The 20,186-nt window shown below is 39.5% G+C and overlaps 1 protein-coding gene across 1 annotated transcript in view; it reads right to left on the bottom strand.

The window, feature by feature from the left end:
- Positions 1 to 20,186, bottom strand: part of LTBP1 (latent transforming growth factor beta binding protein 1) — a 371,909-nt gene that overhangs the window by 41,794 nt on the left and 309,929 nt on the right. The window contains exons 23-24 of the mRNA XM_019653802.1: positions 5,089 to 5,214; positions 1,627 to 1,770 (exon numbers count right to left, since the gene is read on the bottom strand). Coding sequence (XP_019509347.1) covers positions 1,627 to 1,770; positions 5,089 to 5,214 — 270 coding nt within the window. The remainder of the gene's footprint in view (positions 1 to 1,626; positions 1,771 to 5,088; positions 5,215 to 20,186) is intronic.

Here is a 20,186-nt window from a genome sequence, read left to right as displayed (position 1 = left end):
GTCAGGCAATGAGAGAGCAAGGAGACTAAGGGAGGAAAAAGGCAAAGGGACTTAGTTACACAAAAATGAAAAACAGGAGATGAGGAACAAGGCTGACAAAAAGTCACCGTCAAGTTTTAAGAAGCAGTTTATAAGAGCTAGTCCAGTTCACCCAAAATGGTTTAGGTGGTCTCATGATCCCATTAAGGCACTGTTAAATCTCGAAAAGAAAAAAATGAGCAAACTTGAGAATCCCAGACATATACCCTCATTGAAGCTATATGTGCTGAATGAACCACTTCTTGGCATTACTAAAACATTCTAGCGAGAATGTTTTACAAGGTCCACCATTTCAGAAGAGCTCACAAAAGGATGAAAAACAGATATCTCTTACAAGTTTGATTATAGACTACTATTTTCATACTTTATATAGCACTTTGCCATTAACAAAAGGCTTCTATATATATGATTTTTTTAAAAAATCATAAAATTCTATGAGGTAAATGTAATCTTTCTCTTTCACAGGTGAGAAACTCCAAGCTCACAGATGTTGACTGACATGCACACGCTTACACAGCTGGAAAGTAGTCAGCAGACCAGAACTCTGGTCATTCCAATTTAAAGTATCACAAAAAGTTTGGAAAATCAATGGAAAAACTAAAATTTCCATTAATTCCAATAATCTTCATCTGTATTCTCTCCTTCTCTCCCTCCACAGATTGTGATCTTTGGCATACCTTGTCTTTTCACTTCCCATTGCATCACATTATTTATATTTAATAACATCTATATTTAATAACTGAGAGGAAAAATGCGTGTGGGTGAAAATAGGTATTTTTATATTTTGTTCCCTATTACCTGCACAGATAATTGTTCCACACAGAACCAGTGCACCCTATTACAGAACAGAGAACGCTCTCTTAGAAGCATGGATAAAATCGACTGAGATTGAACAAAGGAAGTAAACTGCTCTATGTGTCATTTTATTTGGCTCTCAAAGAACCATTTCGTCTTTTGCTCCCTTAAAACACAACCAAGCTGTGGTGAGTGACATGGCACAACCTAAAAGGGAGATCGGCAGGTCGACTCATTTATCTGGAAAAGCATCCTCTGTCCGTTTCAATGTGTCCCATGACGACACAGCCCAAATCAAACTTTAAATAAATGCAAAACTCCCTAGGCCAAATGCTGGCGAAACATGGTGAGAGTTCCAAGTGGAAGTCTTTGTAGATCCTGAGAGGCTTATATGTTGCTCTGAATTTAGAGACGTGTCAAGATACATTTCTCCAAGGGCCAAGAAAGAAGGATTATGCAACTTAATGAGATGATGCTGTATGAGACCCTGAGCGATGGCTCACTGAGTTTTCAGCAATTCCCAGTAAATGTTCTCATCACTTTGGATCCTGTATCCTAACTCATGGCATCTCAGGGTTGGAAAGCACATTAGAGGCCAGTCATCACCCACATCCTAATTCCACTGATAAGGCAGGCTCAGAAAGAGCATAGAAGCTTCCAGAAACAGCACTGTGCCAGAACATTTGGTTATTTCTTATCTCACTCCCGGAGTGTTTGGCCCAAGCCCATCTGTGTAGGTACAGATCCCTGGGAGGAGCCCTCCAGGCCCGACACGGTGCCACTGTGACTTACCTCCGGAGGCCCGGGAGCGGCACTGCCCCGTCATGGGGCTGTACTCCTGGTTTTCGTCAGCGCACACACACAGGAAGGACCCTTCAACATTTTCACAGAAGGCTTCACCACACACGCCACTGAGCAGCTCACATTCGTTCACATCTGGAAAAGGGAGCACAGGTCAAGTCAGACGTATGCCTCGCTCTGACAGCTTTTTGTTTTACCAGCTGTGCCAAGGCTAGAAATATTTCCTGAAAGCCAGGTGATCCCCGGTGAGCAGTCAAACCCTTCTGCTCTTTTGGGAGGGGACTCCTGGAGGCGGGGCTGTATGGTTTGTATGAAAGGACCAGGAAAACGCAAAGGATCCAAATTCCAATTCTGGCTTTAAAGATCAGCTCAGAATTGTACTGCGAGCATCCTACACACCTTGGACTGCTGTTTTCTCTTCCCTAACTTTTCAACAACATGAGGTCTTAACCCAATGCACTTATATCCGTTCTTAATTCAGGGAAAATTAGCAGTCTTGGCACTGCAGAAACCATAGTGTTCTTTAACTTCATTTTAAGCAATGGTTTTGAATCCACTCGAATGTCTGAAAATGCAGTTCTCTAGCAGCTGAAATGTTCATAATTTAACAACCAGCGTTCAGGTTGTGTGAGCGCCTTGAGAAATGAAGGCAAGGCCCCTGTAAATAGTCATTGGGCTCTATTAACTGCTCACGTGAAACCAATTGGTCCAATAACATCTCAGTGATTGATGGCACTGTGGCTTTAATAATGCTGTTGGTGTTCCAGTGCAGTTTATTTTGCTAAATGTTTTTCTTCTGAGCTTAAATATATATAATTAAAAGACAGTCAAGGATTCTACTGATGAGTACGTTTTACTCAACATCATGCAAGTACATAGCCCTAAAGAAAGGCTAATTTTATGTTTGACCTCACCCAATACTACCTCTTACCTTTTTTCCTCCTAAAATTTTTTATGAATGAGTGACCAACTCAGCAAATCACCTGACTTGATATCTGAAATGTTCATGCATTTTGCACTGAATGTGTACAAACATCAGTTTTCATAAGAACACTCTGAGATGGTTTATGCAAAGTTAAAAATCTGAGCAATTACCTGAATCATTCAGGAAAAAAAATTCCCATTTTACCTGCTATACCCAGTTAATTGAACAAAAAGTTTATGTACCTTGACTTATTTGAATACTTACTCAGTTTTTCATTTCATTTTATATGTAAACAGATAGAAACCTAATGAGCTGGGTTTTGCTTATGAAAAAATATTGTCACATAAAGTAAATCAAAGAGTTGGTACATTTAATCGACCTAGACAGTCATAATTTAGATCAGAAAAATTAACTTTAGAAATTTGCCAGTTCACACTTATCAATTTTAGGGAACTATCAAATGGAACTTTCTCCTTTTTAATTGCCTTTATTTACACGGCTACTTAAACCTCACCCATCAGACTGAATTTATTCGATCGAAAAATCTCTTGTAGTTCACGTCCGTGGGCAGGGCACTGGGGCAACAATGAGTCAGGTGGCCCAACCTCTGTCTTCATGGAGCTTATAGTCAAGTCAGGAAAATTAATCAGACAATCTCATAGGCCGTGATAAGTGCTAAGAACGCAAAGCACAGAGCACTGTGAAAGCACAGGATACTGGCCCTACGTGCAAGGGTGCGTTAGAGAACTGGCATTGGCACCACGCTCTATCTGAACGGTAAGAAGGGGTGGACGTCGTGGGGGAGGCAGCCAGGGTCCTAGCAGAGAAAACAGCATGGACAGGTTCGGATCAGGGCTCAACTGTCTCTCAAATCCTATAGGCACTCAGCTAATATTTTGGAAAGAGTGAATAAATAGACAAAAGGACACCTGTTGAGTTCATTTAAGTGATAACAACTAGTCCTTCTCTAAAGGTGGCATTTTGTGTGCCGAAATGAAACATGGCATGGGTTCAGAGAGCTCATCTGGCTGCTTAGAAATGAACACGAACCAGGGGTTCCGGAGCCGTGTGGAGTCAGTGGTTTACCAGCCGATATCTCAATAGGGAACAGGTGAACAATAATTACTGAGCACCTACAACAGGCCAAACATTAGGCCCAGCCAGGGGAGAGAGAGTTCTCAGTCACATGCAGCCTATTGCCTGAGAGAAGGCAGCTGCAGGCAGTACACACATGATTAAATTACTCCAGAAAAGGTCCTCAGTCCTCTAATAGAATTTACTCAAGGCAGTCTAGAAGCAGGAGGAAGGGTCAGAGTTCAGTTTGAGAGTGAGAGGGGGAGCAGGGACGGTATCTGGAAGGAGATGACCTCTAACTTCTGGCTTCAGGGATGAGCGGGGTAAGTCCAGGTTCAGGGAAGGGGCGGGGTCGGGAGAATCCTCCCAGCAGGAGGAGCCGACAGCCAAATAACTGCAGTTACATGAGCAACTGCAAGCAGTTTTATGTTGCTGGAACATAAAAGGTGAGGAAAGAAATGGTGAGGCTGAGAAGATAAGTAGGGGTCAGATCACATGACCTATTAAGTCAAAATATTTAGTGAATGTCAGATGACCTTTATGGCTTGTATTTCAGCGAAAAGGAGACTAAAGCAAGAATTAGAACCAGCGAATATGATAGTGTTAGTTTAAAAGTGGTTACTATTCAAGTGATTTTATCATTCAAACTTCCAAATACGGAGATGTTGTTTTCCCAGTTTAATCTGGATGGGAAATGAATTAATGCTTTAATTGCAAATTTCCAAACTGAGAAATTACTGGCTCCTCCTCAAGTGCCACTGGCCATGAAATAAACAGGTCTTTTTCTTAATTAAGAGTTAATAAAGAAGAAGCCTTGTTATCTGTGAAGGTTTGACTCTAATAACCTTTCTTATCTTTCCCATTTAATTGCTCTACATGGCAAATGTGTTTCATAATGAATGTAATTTAAAGAGTTCACAGCTTGTCAGAAAATGAAATGCAAAATCTTTTTTACATGAGCTGGACCATAATCTAGGACATCTGATGCTCTTCAAGATTCCTGCTAGCTCAGTCAATCCCAGAACAGAGTGAAAAGAGAGAGGTGCACAATCCGAAGCATTGCTTTATGGGCATCATTCCTGGAAACTGAAACTCTTGCCAACACCTTTCCTTAAAGGAGCTGCTGCCTAAGAAGACAGACAAGCTATACCACACACCAGACTCTATTTCCTGTGCAGGGGGACTGAAGAGTTCTGCGTACTCAGCTAAGAGTTTAAACAGATGTTCTTCTTACTATACGTTTAAATTCAAAGTCATACGTCTATACCCCTAACCATTTCAGAAGCCATAATATATTTTTTTGCACACCCCCAAATTGTGTGACCAAATCAAATCATGATGAAACTTTGTCCAAATTACCTTGCTTATGATCTCTTCTGTTGTTGATAACTTTGATTTCTTTTCCGTGGGGAGATAGGAAACATGTTGGGGGAAAAAAAAATCTAAAAACTCACCCACACACCCTTGCCCATCCTGTGGGGCCTGAAAGCCCTGATAACAGAGGCAGCGGAAGGAGCCAGCGGTATTGTCACAAAACCCATGACTGTCACAAATAGTGTTGTTTACACATTCATCAATATCTGTAAAAAAGACACAAAACACAGACTGACAAACACCAGATATTAATGTAGAGACAGGTGCTCAACACACCCCGATTAGTATGAGATGATCACGTTTACAAAGAATGAACTTTAAAAACATTTTACACAGAAATAAAATGTTTTGATGAAAATGTCTTACACAAAACACTGGGTTCTATGAGAAAACATTTACTGTTCCTCAGGAAATGTTTTCAAACTGAAATGACTACTGCAATTGCCACGGTCAGTATTTTCTCAATGTTGTTAACGCTATTTCGAAGGAGAGTACTGTATACAAAGGTCAGACAATTAAGTTTGTGAACTTTCCACTGTGCACTTTCATGGTGGAATGTTCGCGAACTTATTTGTCCCACCTTTCGTATTCCTACAGGGGAAATATGGGAAGGTATTGTCACCTTTTTTGATTGTGGTAAATGCTAACAGCTCTATTTGCAGAACTGTGGGCTGAAAGAAGCACTTGCCTGCCTGAGCAATGGTTAAAACTTCAACAAGTCTACAGGGCATTCCCATTAAGGGGGAGGGAGAGAGATGGGGAAGGGGGAGGGGAAGGGGAGGGGGAGGGAGCAAGAGAGATGAAGAATCTGAGGAGTTCAGTTGTGTAGCCAGCCAGTCCCAGTTATTCATGAAAAAAGATTTCCTGTCACCAAGTCATTCAAGGTCCTTAATGTCAATGCTGCTTAGCCAGTGGCCAAACTTATAAATTCATTTTGTTCTTTATAAACTTGATGACAGACAGTGAGTGGTCCTGCACGTTTTTCCCCCATTAATAAAAATGTTCTCATAAAAGTGACGTCTCAATTATACAGTTACAAGCGGACTTTTAGGTATAGTTTTTCTTTATCCTTACCGTTATTCATTTCCCTCACCGTTCTTTCAGTCCCATCCCTGTCCTCCTGTTTACTGCCACACTGCACACTTCCCTTTGCCAGGCTCTCTGTCCTGTCCACCTCTGGACTTCACAGTCCCAAAATAAAGGTTTGTGAAGAAATATTAACAAAAATGCGATTACTGTATCCAAAAACATGTGAAGATTTTGCTTTTATGTTCAAATAATGAAACAAGATAACAAGTGATAAAGCAAGTGACAAGTTAAATTGCACTTGACAGAATTTAGTTTTGGGGAGTTAATGTTCAAAAACTTGAGCTTTTCTTAGTCTAAATTTTTTAAGGCTCCGCCCAAAAAACTTTCTAGAAGAAAAAGAAGATACAGTCAGTGATTTTCAGCAGCTGTCTCACTTCCCTTCCTAGAGTTCCTAACACAGACACTATCAACCATAAGTTCAGAGACTGTCTCTTAACCTCGATGTCTGGTCAACATGCCCTCCTTGAACTGTCTCTTTTCATGACCCATGACAGAACATTATTCTCATTCTACCTATAGCCACTTTGGCTAGCCCTTCCCTGTCACAGACTGACAGTGGCGTCTGCCAGTCCTTCCCTGGGATCTGCTGTGTCCTCAGTACACCCCTCTCCACCCTTTCCACACTCTCCAGACTTCTAATACCACGGTCCTTGGAATAAATCCCAAATCTTCCTCTCCAGGCACAACCCTTCCCATTCTAAATCATTTCCATTTGATCTTCTGCCACAACATCAAACTTATCAAGCCTAAAACTGAAATTACTATCTTCCTACCAAACTGCACTTCCTGACCTTAGTGACAAATCTCTCGCCTCTTAGCCTCCCTTTTTTGCCTCTACATCTTATCTCCCCAACTTGAACGGAAAGCTCAATGAAATTGTTTTACATCTAAAAAAAAAAAAATGAATCCCCTTGAAGCATTGAACCCACAGAAGTCTCCCCATAAATCTGTTCTGCTAGATTTTCAATGTCAGCATAAGGCTGGGATTACAACTTATTTACTGATCACAACCATGAGAGCAGGAACTGCACAGTGTCATCAAATCACTCAACCAGGCCCCTGCTAATTTTAGACTTTCTGAAAGGGGCATTTGTCAACGACATTACGTTATTCACTGAACAAGATCGAAGGGCTGGAAAGAAACTCAGAAATCCTTCCACGATCACTTTTATACTGATGATTTCCCAGTCCCTCAAGGGCTGACCTCTGTTCTTTAGAACCATTTATCTAATACCTATTGGAGAGGTTCATAATCTATGAACTTATTATCACTCCCCTCCGAAGGTCTCCTCTATTTCTCCCATATTCCTTTCATCAGAGAATCCAATTGGTCACCCAAGTCAGAAATCTAAGTGTCATCCTTTCTGGCCCCTACTCCGGTCCCTCCCTGGTCATAGCCATTTCTCTCTCTCTCCTGATACTCTTCATACTCCTAATTGGTTTCCTTATCTCCAGTCTTGTTTCCCTCCTGCTAATCCTTTCCCCACCAAACTGCAAACCTGTCAGTGAGGTTCCCTTGCTCAGAATGTTCAGTATCTCATCTTGGCTAGAGGATACCAACCACTCTCCTGAGCAGGGCACAGAGCTTCCATCATTGTCTGACTCCTGGCTGCAAATCTGGCCACAGTTCTTAGCCAACCTCCTTCCCAGTCAATGCTCCAGCCCTATCAGTATACTAAGTTCTCCGAAAACCCCATGGTCTTTAACTTCGCACTGACTTGGCGCACACCCCTTCCTCCACTACAAATCCTCCCCTCCATGTGCTTTGCTCAGAAACTCCTGGCTTTTCAGGAGTCAGGCCAAGGGACACTTCCTGTGTGGCACCTTCTGTAGCTACTCCAAGAGCAGATTTCAGGGCCCCTCCTCTCTGCTTCCAGAGCATTTTGTTCCATCGCTATGCTTGTCAGGGCTGCTTTTTGGGGTGGGGAACCTTCGACGGAACCTCATCAGCAACTTCTTTCCCTACTAAAATGGGATGGCGGAGAGCAAAGAAGGAGCGATGCTATAAATCTGGTGGCTTGCCAGTCCAAATTCTTGAAGTAAAATCTCTTGGTTTCCTTGTTATTAATTCATGCAGTTATAGCAGATGAGGATTTCTTGTTAATGATTGCCAGAGCTGAATAACTGACCTTAAGGTGAACAAGTCCTGAGATGGTTAAGAATTACTGGGAATCTTGCAGTCTCAGACTTACTGTAACAGCGATTAACAAAGAAAGTTTAGATGAGCAATATTTTGGATTTGAATGAATAGGAAAAAATAACGTGGCATGCCTGCTGGAGATTAGCTCTTCCACAACTAATATTTTATGAAAATGATATACTGTAACTCTCATCAGTTTCATGTTTTCAACAGTGAGTGAGGTAATAGCTTAATAAGAAGACAACATTTGTTTTACTTCTCTGACTAATCTGTATAGAAAATTCTTATTTCACTAGAATTTTCTTTGATGATGTGAGTTTTCTAAGATGTTTTTCCATTGTTAGTTCTGTCTATAAAGAGGTTTATAAGAGCTGCTATAATTAAGATTAACTCTATAGCTTTCCATGAAGATGAGCCCAAAAACAATGAAGGAAGCCCCTCCCCTCCCAAAGCTGAAACCAAAGCAAAGGAAAGAAAGCAGTGCTGAATGGCATCCACAGCCACAGAAAAAAGAAGATCCGCGCATCACCCACCTTCGGAGGGCCCAAGACACTGAGGCTCCGAAGGCAGCCTAAGTATCCTTGGAGCGCCTCCTGGAGAAACAAGCTTGACCACTGTGCCATCATCAAGTTCCCCTAACTACCGAGTTGGCTATGAAGAAGATGGAAGACAACGGTACACGTGTGTTCACTGTGATGGCAAGGCCAACAAGCCACCAGATCCAGCAGGCTGGGAAGAAGCCCTATGCCATTGATGTGGCCAAGGTCAACACCCTGATCAGGCCTGACGGGGAGAAGGCATATGTTCCACTGGCTCCTGACTATGACGCTGGATGTTGCCAACAAAATTGGGATCATCTAAACTGAGTCCAGCTGGTTAATTCTAAACATGAAAAATTTTTCACTGTAAAAAAAAAAAATTAACTCTTTAAAATAAAGCTAAGTATTGAGAATATTTATTATTATATAAGAATAGAAGCCCTACCAAGATGCAAGCTTCATAAAGGGACACGTGAAAGCCATCCTCCTTTTGCTGAAGTTGAATTTTGAAGATAAAACTAAATTTTGAATAATTCAAATATCACAGGTTTTGTTTTCACTTAATGAAGGGTGAGTCTATTACATTACTAAGGCAGATTTGCGTAGGCATTTGTAAGAGCCAAGTTATCACCACCACTCATACTGTCCACCAAATGAGTGATGAAGGAAGGACTGTCCAGATATCTCTCAGTTGGCAACCCAGATGAATTAGGTACACTATTGGAAAGAATTGTTGATTTTTCATGCTAGCTTTTGCTATTAATATTTTACTGAACAACGCAGATATAAATATTACTGTTTCAATGGAAATGAGTTCAATAAAGAATTGCACTGACCAAGGATAGTGGATCATACATGTGAATTCTCCAACAACAAGATTATGTAAATGTCAGAAAGAGAAATAAAGCATAGTCCTGGGCATCTAGAACTACCAGTGGCTCATTTTAAAAGTAGCTATTTGTCAAGGACCGACAGACTCACACGTTGAGGGTCTTAATCACTGACCTATTTGGTAGGTCAATTTTCCTTATCCATATGCTTTTTACTTAGAACATTTTCTCAATGGACCAAAAGTTTTTCAAGACCTACTGATTTTCATCAGGGATTCTCCATTATAAGAGCGGAACTCCAAGCATATACCCTCAATTCTCAAATAAAGGTTGAAGGCCAGGCATTTGGTTTAAGTAAAGTAAACTCTGAAATAAGGTAAAAGTATAGAAAGGAGGCATAGTTTTCTAAAAGGGGCTAGGGTCAGGAAAACCTTGTTTACTCATCAAAACATTACAACTGTGTTCAAAGACCTCAAAAATGAAATTCAGAACAAAATCTCAACGATTCCATTAGATTTTCTGTATTACATACAGAAAAGTATGTGTATGGGGAGGAGGGAGTATTTGTATACATTTTTTCAGTTAAATGATTTGGTTTTCTTTCAGACACACTCCTCAGTTTTTGTTTAAGAAAAAAGAGCTTTTTTGCATTTTCTTAACATGTCCTATTTTTGTTGAGTTTCCTTATTCTAAGCAAGACATATCTACCTGTTGCAGGAAGCAGCTCACTGATGAGCCTTCCTTCTGTTGCCAGGGAACTCTAGAGAGGTGGATGATGGGAATGGAGTCCTATTTTTGGTAATGGATCATTCACAGGAGAATCGCCACAGTTTTTGCATGGTTCAGGAGAAAAAGCCTTCCTGTTATCAAAACATGTTTAGATAAACGATATGGCTCATCTCAACATGAAAGGACTTTGAAGATTATTCAGTACAACCCCTTCATTTTAAGAACCAGAAAACTGAGGCCTAGAGAGGGGAAGTAACTTGCCTCAAGGTTACGCAACCAGTTAATGGTAGAGCTGGCAAAGGAACAGAGTCTAGTGAAGGAACAATCTTCGGAATCTAAGTTTGTGGCTCTGTGTATCACTTTCTCTTGCCTCCCCCTCATGGTGATGGTTACAAAAGGTCCGTTCGAGAGGACGAACAGAACTAACCAAACCGTGAGCCCAACATACACACTGGAGTTTGTTCCCTACAAAGATGGAAGCCAGAATGTATACTCTCATTTACTGACTTGCAGTTTAATCAAGTACCTTCGTCTTGTCTTTAAACAAGGCCTCATCATCAAGTATCATCATACTTGAAATTTAAACAACTGAGTTACTGTAGTCCCCAAGGTGCTATTTTTCTAGGAGACCCTTGGAAGAAAAGCCCATCGGGCACCGAGGGTGTGTAAGCCGCAGGAGGTCTCAGAACCATGTCTAGCTTTGGTGTTCTCTGGATTTCTTCATAAAAAGGAAATGACCCACTACTTCAGCCCAGAGCTTCCTGACCAACTGGAACTGGTTAAATATTTGGTGCCAGAATCTTAAGAAAATAGAGCCAAAGGAAAGGGGCTCGCACTGGAAGGGATGTAGGGTTCCTGCTTCAGGAAAAAATGCAGCCCTCATACTCCTTACTGAAAGGAACGGAAGCAGACCAGGAGACAGTAAATCCCAGCCAACAAGTGGGATTGAACGATGTTAACGCAGCTGAATAGCTGCCCAAAGGAATTTTAAAATGGCATGGCTGCTGGCCCAAAAGAGATTAAGTTCTCTCACACAGCATAGGAGGGATGCCAGGATTAAACGGAAGATGAGCGCAAAGCCTGAAGAAAAAAATAAAATAAAATTTAGCCAATAGGAAATTAAAAACTGGATTTGGAGATGGTCCAGACAATACAATAGGATATGGAAAGAGAGTTTAAAAAAAAAGTCCACCGAGGTCTGGCAACATCGACAAGGCTGAGGAATACGGGCCTCATGTGTTATGGAAAATAACTTAGTTCTGTGAAATGCGGATGAGCCAGAAAACAGCAGAAGACGACGTCCTTGTGCAGAGTTTGACTGCCATGCTGCGTCTGACAGAGAAGGGTGGGAAGAACCTGGGAACCTCAATTGTCACAAGTATGTTTTGAAAAGCTAGCAGCCTAAGATAAGCAATAAGAAATAACAGGGGGAAAAAAGTTCAAGTCCAACTTTCTAGCACATAAATTCTAGAAAACAAGACTGGCCAATGAGAGATGTTTTTCCCCCAGCCTTGAAACTCACTACTTTAAAAAAGATTTACTTAAATTATTCTGTAAAAAATCACTTAGAAGAGCCTCCCGTTTGATTTCTGGAAACAGCTAGAAGTTCTAGAGAAACTGAACCAAAATTTTGCTCTGATTTAATTAACCCACATCTCGACAATGTATATTCCCCAGTCATAGTTACACACCTCCTAATGAAAATCACCCTAATATCACAAACATCATCCCTGTTATCTGATCCAAACACATGAGACATCCTCGATTACCTCCCATACCCAGTCAGCAAGTGCTTCTGATGACATTGCTTGGTCCTATCTCCAAATTCTCGCCTCCTCTCCATCCTTACTTAGAGCCTCACCTCTCTCACCTGAATTCCTGTAATGGCCTTTCATCTGGGTATTGTGCTTCCAGCAACTCACTGCCACTCCAAATCTGTCTTCCGTGACAAGAGAATGATTTACCATGTGAAATAGTGCAATCAAAAAGTTCTTCCCGTCAACCTCTGCCATTTTTCTCCATGGATTATCAAGGCCCTTTCCACATGCCCCATGTCGCGTCGCTCATCCACACATGGCTTCTCAAGGTATTTGCTTTTCTCACTTGTCCCTCTGCCCCTGGGCTCTACAGTCCTACATGCTCCTGGGTGTCCTCTTAATCCTTTGGCCACTCCCACACCATCTATCTCTTTTCCTTGACCTTTAGATGTCGAAGTTTGGCAGCATATCTAATCCTAGGCCCTCTTTTTCTTATTATTACATGATATCTCTTAGTGGCCTCATCCATTCTAACAGCTTCAAATGCCATCTAAATCTGACAAATCCCAGTTTATAGCTCCAGCCTAGACTTCTCTTCCAAGCAATAGATCCAATTTGATCCAACTGCCTACCGGACACACCTACATAAATATTTCATAGACAGCTGACATTTAATGCACCCAAATCATACTCTTGATCTTTAAAAACATTTTTCACCATTCAGCACACAGTATCCCCAATGTCTACTTGCTAAATCCAGGACCAGGGATCCATGCTCAGTATCCCTTCTCCTTCATTGCCCTATATCCAATCCAATACTACGTTCTAATCGAATACCAGATTCTATCTCCAAAACGCTTCCTGAGTCATTCATGTCTCTCCATCACACTGCCGCTACTCTAGCCTGAGCTACCAGGATGCGTGCCCTACAACATCCTATAAGACACCTTCACTTTTGTCTTGCCCCTCTAATCCCACTTCCAAACAGTGTCCTGGGTAATACACACTTTCAAAATATAAATTAGGTTGTTGAGCTAAATCAAATCTAAGGAGCCCACATATTAAAAAAGAACACAATTATTTTATGTACCACTAAGAAAAGGGGGGGGGGAAACCTCTGCAAATTAAACTATTTCGCAGTTTAAAAAAATCACAACTGTAAAAAGCATCTCAATAAAAGTGTGAAAACATATGCATCTCAGAAATGATGAAATTTTGTATGTCACTGTCCTGCTTAAAAACCGGCTAGTCTTTCAGTTACTCTTAGGATAATATCCAAACTCTTGATGTTTCCTGTGAGGCTCTGCATATTCTGTCCCCACTCTCCAGCCCATCCCTCACTGTGCCTCCTTCCCTCTAGGCATAAGGCTTGGCCTTTCCACTTCTCTGAATGTACCTCGTACATCCTGCCTCCAGCCTCTGCCCTCCCTACAGCTCCACCTGGGAATGCTCTACCCCACCGGCCATCCCTGCCCCAGGGTTCCATCGGCAACTCATTCTTCAGAGCTCAGCTCAAATGCCATTTAAGAGATCCTTCCGATAAAATAAGTTAGCTTTCCTTCCTCCTTCTCATTACTGACTCTTATTCTTCACAGCAGCTATAATAGTTGGTGGTCACATGCTTTGTGGATAGCATATCTGTGTATTTAGTACTTGTCTGTTTTGCTCACCAAGGTATGTCCATAGCTGGGAGCAAAGTCTGGCACATAATAGGTGTGCAATGGCAACATTAAACATAATACTTGTTTAATACAAAAGCAAGCAAGGCTTCCACAATCCAACCATTGCCCATCTCTTTAGCTACATCTTATACTCATATATCACTTTTCCCCTCTAATGTGTTCATTCAACTGAAACTAACCTACGTCAAGGGTCCCTAAACCTATGCAATATTTCATGTCTACAAATCTTTGCTTCTGGCAGCTCCTACGTCACTGTTTTCACATAGGTAACATTTCTCTGCCCTCCAAGCTCTTCAAGGCTCAGGTGGAGCCTCTTGGAATTTTTTCTGACCCAGCCTTGTGTTTGACAAATGAATCTACTCACACAGCCGCTTCCTCCCCCTCCTTAAACACTTAGGAAGACCCTAAAAAGATGGCACATCACATTGTCACCAAAACCCAAGGCTGAGCACTCACAGCAATAGCATGGGAGAAAGCACGACAGAAACAATGGGGCTGGACTACAAAAACTGGTGAATTAGCCATTCCCCATCCTATCTAAAAGCAGCAGTCAAATTAAAACTGCAATGGAGATAGTTTAAAAAGTAGAATTTTCAATGTAGGAATTCTATTTGAAAATTTCAAAGGCAAATACATCTGAAAAGCTCTTCTAGAGTAAAAAGAATAAAATAATGGGCAAGAAAACATTCATTTCTATACCCCAGATGTATAAAGAGTTAAATATAAAAATACTAGAAAGGTAAAATGCAGTAAGAAAAACAGATAAGTACACAACTGATCACAATAGAAGAGGGAAAATGGCAAAATATAGAGCAATGGAAAAAATAATAGCATTATAAAATTAAGAAGCACATTAAAGAATGGGGACTATTTGTAAAATATTAATAAATGATGATTATCCTTAATACACATAAATCAGTTAGAAAACACTAAACCTCCACCACTGAAAGGCAAACTCATGTCACAGGAGACAAACATAAAAGAATTTAACCTCACTAATAGTAAATGTTAATTAAAATGAGATATTATTTTCTCCTGATCAAATTAACAGAAAAATATGAACATGAGTTTCTTTTTGGAGACGGTGTTAGGAAACAGGAAGTCTCCTTGGGTGCTGGTGAAAGCAAAAACTGGTAGAACATTTCTGGAAAGCAAGGAGGTCCTGTGATTTCCTTGCTATTATTCTTTGATCTCGCATTCAGTGTCTTAGAATCTAGTCTAGGGACAGGATCATTCATGAAAATAAATGTTTATGAACAAGTCTATTCATAGTGTTACACAGAAATAACAATATAACAATGAAGTACACAGTCTGTATCTCCATAATCAGGAGGACATATTTAAAAATATATGGTACAATCATGTGATAGAATAATGTGGTCATTAAAACTTCATTTTCAAAAGAATTTAAATATCAGAAAAATACAAATAATATAAAACTAAGTAAAAAACAAATGATAAATACTATATGATTTTACTTTAACACTTAAATACTGAAAACTACAAAAAAATGACATAGGACAAATATTAACTGGTTGGTGGAAAAATTATTTTTTTCTTTGTACTTCTCAGCATTTTCTAAATTTTCTATAGTGTATATATTACTCGTAAAATCAGAATCAACTATTTGAAGATATTAAAAGTAAAAAAATTATTTTATTTGAGTGTATGTGCAAGTATATACTGCATTCTAACAGTAATAAACAAAGTAATATAAAGTCATACAAATGAAAGTAGAATAGATATTCATCAGAATTGTGAAATATGTTGAAGAACTTACAACATTTAAATATTGCTTCTGATTGACAATTAAGAAAACATAGGATGTTTTACTTTAAAATAAAGTGTTTTGCTTGAAAGGATAACAATTATTTAAGAGAAATGCTGCTAATTATTAATAATGAGTAGTCCATGCGTATTTTAAGTTAGGAAGCCATAACAATTCTCAATAATTGCAACTGCAATTAAAAACAAACAAGCAAACAAAAAAATCGAAAGGTCCAAAACAAAAACATTAAAGGCCTTTTAATCTAACCAAGTTTTTTTGTTTTTATTTTGCTTTTTGGGTTTTTGTTCTTCGTTTGTTTTGCATACAAAGCTATATTTGTTTCAAACACTGGACACATTGCCCAAAAGGAAAATCTTCTGAACATTCAATTCAGATATTCTGTTAAATGAAAAATTAAACAGATAAGGGAAAAAACGGCGTTTAATGTTCCAAGGGCAGGTCATATTTGATTGTTAAGCATTGATGATGAGAACCAGGTCTGGATTAACCCAGCTCCCCAGGCCTCCGGCTCCCTCCCCAGAGTCCACCTGAACTGCTGGGATGGGGTTCCCAATTCCTGTCTCTTTCCCCACTCCTGCATGCCTTTTCCTAAGTTGAAAAGTAAACACACCTTGTGTATGTTCTTTTATGTGAGGGTAAAATATGAAATCGAGTTTTTAAATTTTGTACTTGTTTTTTGAATACCCATAATGTCCTCAGAAATTTTTCAAGTATTGAAATCATGTCTTTAGTTCTCATTTCCATTAGGCTTTTGAAGACCAGGAAGTGGGGTAAGGGTACAGAAGGTTCTGTCTTTATCATCCAAAATAAGGTCAAGGATGAAATTCCTCATGAACAAAATCCTTTTAGGTTAACTGCTTTAAAAAAAAACCAAAAAACTCCAGGAGTATTTTGGCGTTTCCCTCTCAAACTGTATTAATAAGCGTGTGCAGTGAAAGAGTGAGAAAATGGGGAAAGTGCTCTGTCTCAGTTTTCCTCACTCAGACAGAGCTCACAAAAGCTCAGGTTCTGCAACTGAAATGGGCATTTGTGTCACTAAACAGGTTCACGACCTGCAGTTTGCACAGGACACACATCTCCCCACTCAGAGAAAGAGGACACAGGGCAGGAGGTGCTGAGAGGAGCCGCGTGAGGAAGCCATTGCGTGTGCCAGATGTTTGTTCATTTACAATACAACCTCGATATTATGGGTTAAAATAAAAAACCGAATACCTGGGGCATCTACAGGGAAAAATCTGAATTAAGTGGAAAAGTAGTAGACTTTTAATGAGAAACAAAACCCTTTCTCTTTTCTCAAAAGCAAAACCTGTAAACACATTAAGTCATCTATATTTCTTTTGAAAAAAGGAAAATCCAAGTATATGTCTGAATTTATAAAGCCATTTTCTTCCTATTTCGTCCCAGTACAGACTGACAGAATATTATATAAATACTGGAAAAGTGAATGAGAAGGATTTGAATTGGCTACAGAAAATGAAAATTTCTAGAAATTTAAAGGGAAGAAAGGAGAAGAAAGCTTACAAAACATTTGACTGCTCCTGAACGTAAAGAATAACCCTAATTTACTATTATATAACGGACTGTCACAAAAAGTAGAGTCCTTAAATAAATTCTCCAGTATGAATAAATTCCATGACACTCAGAAAAAGTTGTTTAGATACTTATGGAAAAATAGCTTGAATTTTAATTGCATATTTCTCCTACCACAATGACTATTTGCAAAAGACAGTAGGTGTGAAGTACATATTTTGTGTGTTTACACTGTGTATGCTTTTTAAAATGCTCTACTACTTTCTCTTAACATATTTCATTATAACTCCTTGGATTATCTTTGCATTACTTGGATGGTTTTATATTTTTACCTCTGAGCCTTGCTAAAAAGTAAACATCTTATTCTAACTTTAGAGACACACTGTATGTACACTTTCTCTTTTCATATAGTCTTTTCTTTTTACACTAAGAGGCGCTGCCAATGAGGACTGGGAGAGAGCCCTAAGCACAGGCCAAACATATCAAGCCTCAGATTCATCTTTTTGACACTCATGCCCCAGAGGCAATATAAAAGCTGCCAAAAAAATTCCGATTTTTTTTTCACTATTCTAATTTTTCTCTTTCTATATTCAAATAGGAGGCCAAGAAAGAGCAGTTTTGAAACCACAGGAAATACAGTGTACCTCTAGAAATAACAACGCCAGTGCTTAAATGCAAACAAACATCAGCATTAGCCATCAGTTTACGGGCAACTGATACATGAAACATTTTAAAACTTGAAATTCTTAGGGGTGAATGGGGAAGGTTAGTCATACAGAACTCTTAGGAAAAACAAAGGGTGAGGAATTAAAGCAAATTATGTATAAATGAGTTACTGTATTCTACATGATTTTAAATAACCTGGGGCTTCAAAGTAGATAGAATATAACAATTCATTTATATCCAAACCTGGACTTAGAACTACTAGACAATTTTAATTCACAAATACTTATGTAATGTCACTGAGAGTGGTATATTTTGAAAGCATTGATCAAATAAAAACAAACAGATGTTAAATGCTTTCTTCCATGAGGTGCCAAATATTATGGGAAGAAATGGCAATAACGAGGGTACCAGTGTTCAGAAATGCTAAAACACTAACTATAATTCATATTCATTGAGCATATTCTATGGGCCAGGCTCCATTCTAAGATAATATTTGCCAACACACATCAACATATTTCACTCCCACAACAACTCCATGTAGGTACTATTATTATCTTCATTACGCACATGGGACCTGAGGCGAGAGGTTTAGTAACTCACCCAAGTTCACACACCTTAGAAGAACGAAAGTAATCTGAAGCTAAAGAAAAAAAAAAGATTCCAGCCCACGTACTTGTACTGCACAGCCTAATTTCTTAACCACTGCTGAAGCCAATATTAGGCAGGTTGTGCTTTAGAGAATTAAGTCTTCAAAAAACAGGTAGGGCCTCACAGAAGTGCACAACACCCTCGATTTGGAGTAATCTTATTATGTCTGTTTCCTGATAGTCCAGGATGAGTTACAGACCATCTCTCCATCCCTTCATGCATTCACCAAATATTTATTGTACCCTAATTATTCTCAATGGCATATCGCTGTGAACAAAACAGATCAAGATTCCTGTCTCATCAGCCTTAGAGTCTAGCAGTGGGGTCTGACACTAAACAATACCCAGGACAAAGAAGCAGAACAAGGTGGTTAAAAAAAAAAAAAAAAAAAAAAGCAAAGGAGGGGAACAGGAAGTGTTAGGGGTTGAGTGAATGTAAGAAAGGGTGGTCGGGAAAGAGTTCACTGAGAAAGTGACATTTGAATAAAGGCCTCTAGTAGATGAGAGGTGACAATCTCTGCACTTCTTATTAGTATAATAAATTTCCTTCTTTTAAGCTGTTTACTGCAGCCCAAAGCATACCAATGAATACTGATCTACCTATAGATCTGTTGTAAAGATTAAATGAGGAAGTGGGTACAATGCACTTCACATAGTATCTGGCTCATTACAAGAACTTAATGAATGCTGGTTATTATTAGCTATTATTTTCATGAAGTCATAAAATCAGACATAGGAAATATCTCCAGGCCACTCACAGTGGGAATCCAAAGCAACCACATAATATTGTATCAGTAAGATGCCTCACCAGTAACTGGTTCTGAAATACAACCTTCATCAAGAACTCAGGTTGCTGACATCAAAAGACTCACCGAAAGAGATGCAGAAAACCAGGGGCCCCACACCTGAGCTGGGTGGCACTAGGAGGTGTGAGGGGTAGCTCGCCTATTCACAAGCTTCACTTTCTGGAAGTTTCATGTCTGTCTTTTTGGCTGCAAGGAAAGTGTTTACTTCTTCCTCTACAAACAGATGATTTTCTATAGCTCTGGGGTTTTAAGAGGTCAGTGGTGATAAAGGGCTTAGGAAGAGCTCTTGAATTTTTTTTGCTACTATTATGAATTTCCTTATAAAAATGTTGCTATACAGAAGACAACCAAGCAACGCATGGAAAATATGTGTTCCAGGTCCAAAAGCAGCTTCTTCCAGCAAAATTTCCTCAGCTTTCTCCCTAATGATTTAAACATCCATTTTCACTCACTTCTGCAGAAGTACATTTGCAGGAGAAGTGAGCATGAAGAACAGTAGCCTTTATAGCGGGAAGCCACTGAACTTCACATCCTTACCTGGAATGTTGTTGTATGATCCCTTTTCTTTTTACATGTGGGAGAGAAAAAGAGTCTATTGTTAACCCAAACTCCCTTTCTTTAGAAAAGTAAGAAATACTCAGGTTGTATTCTTTTACTAGATTTTTTTTCCGTTTCCGGCCCCAAAACTACTTAGAAACGTAAAAATCTCTGGGCCAAGCAGCCAGATGTAATACTTTATTGTGTCAGGGTACTTCAATGTCCTACTTGGCGAAATTCTTTTCAAAAATATTTTCTCTTTGGTGATAGATATAAAGTTCTATCTCCATGCCACAAAACCACCAGTTGTGCTGGAACGCTGTCAACAACAATTTTATACTTTCTGCGCTGTTCGTAGAAAATATACCTAAAAGTCTGAAAACAAAACCACGCTTGCTCCCAATTCGTTTTTATTTCTTTGATTTGGCAAAAGTTGC

The sequence above is a fragment of the Hipposideros armiger genome, unplaced genomic scaffold, assembly GCF_001890085.2.
Source record: "Hipposideros armiger isolate ML-2016 unplaced genomic scaffold, ASM189008v1 scaffold_207, whole genome shotgun sequence".
NCBI lineage: Eukaryota > Metazoa > Chordata > Mammalia > Chiroptera > Hipposideridae > Hipposideros > Hipposideros armiger.
Note: the sequence above shows the minus strand (reverse complement) of the source record. Positions and strands in the feature narration are given on the sequence as shown.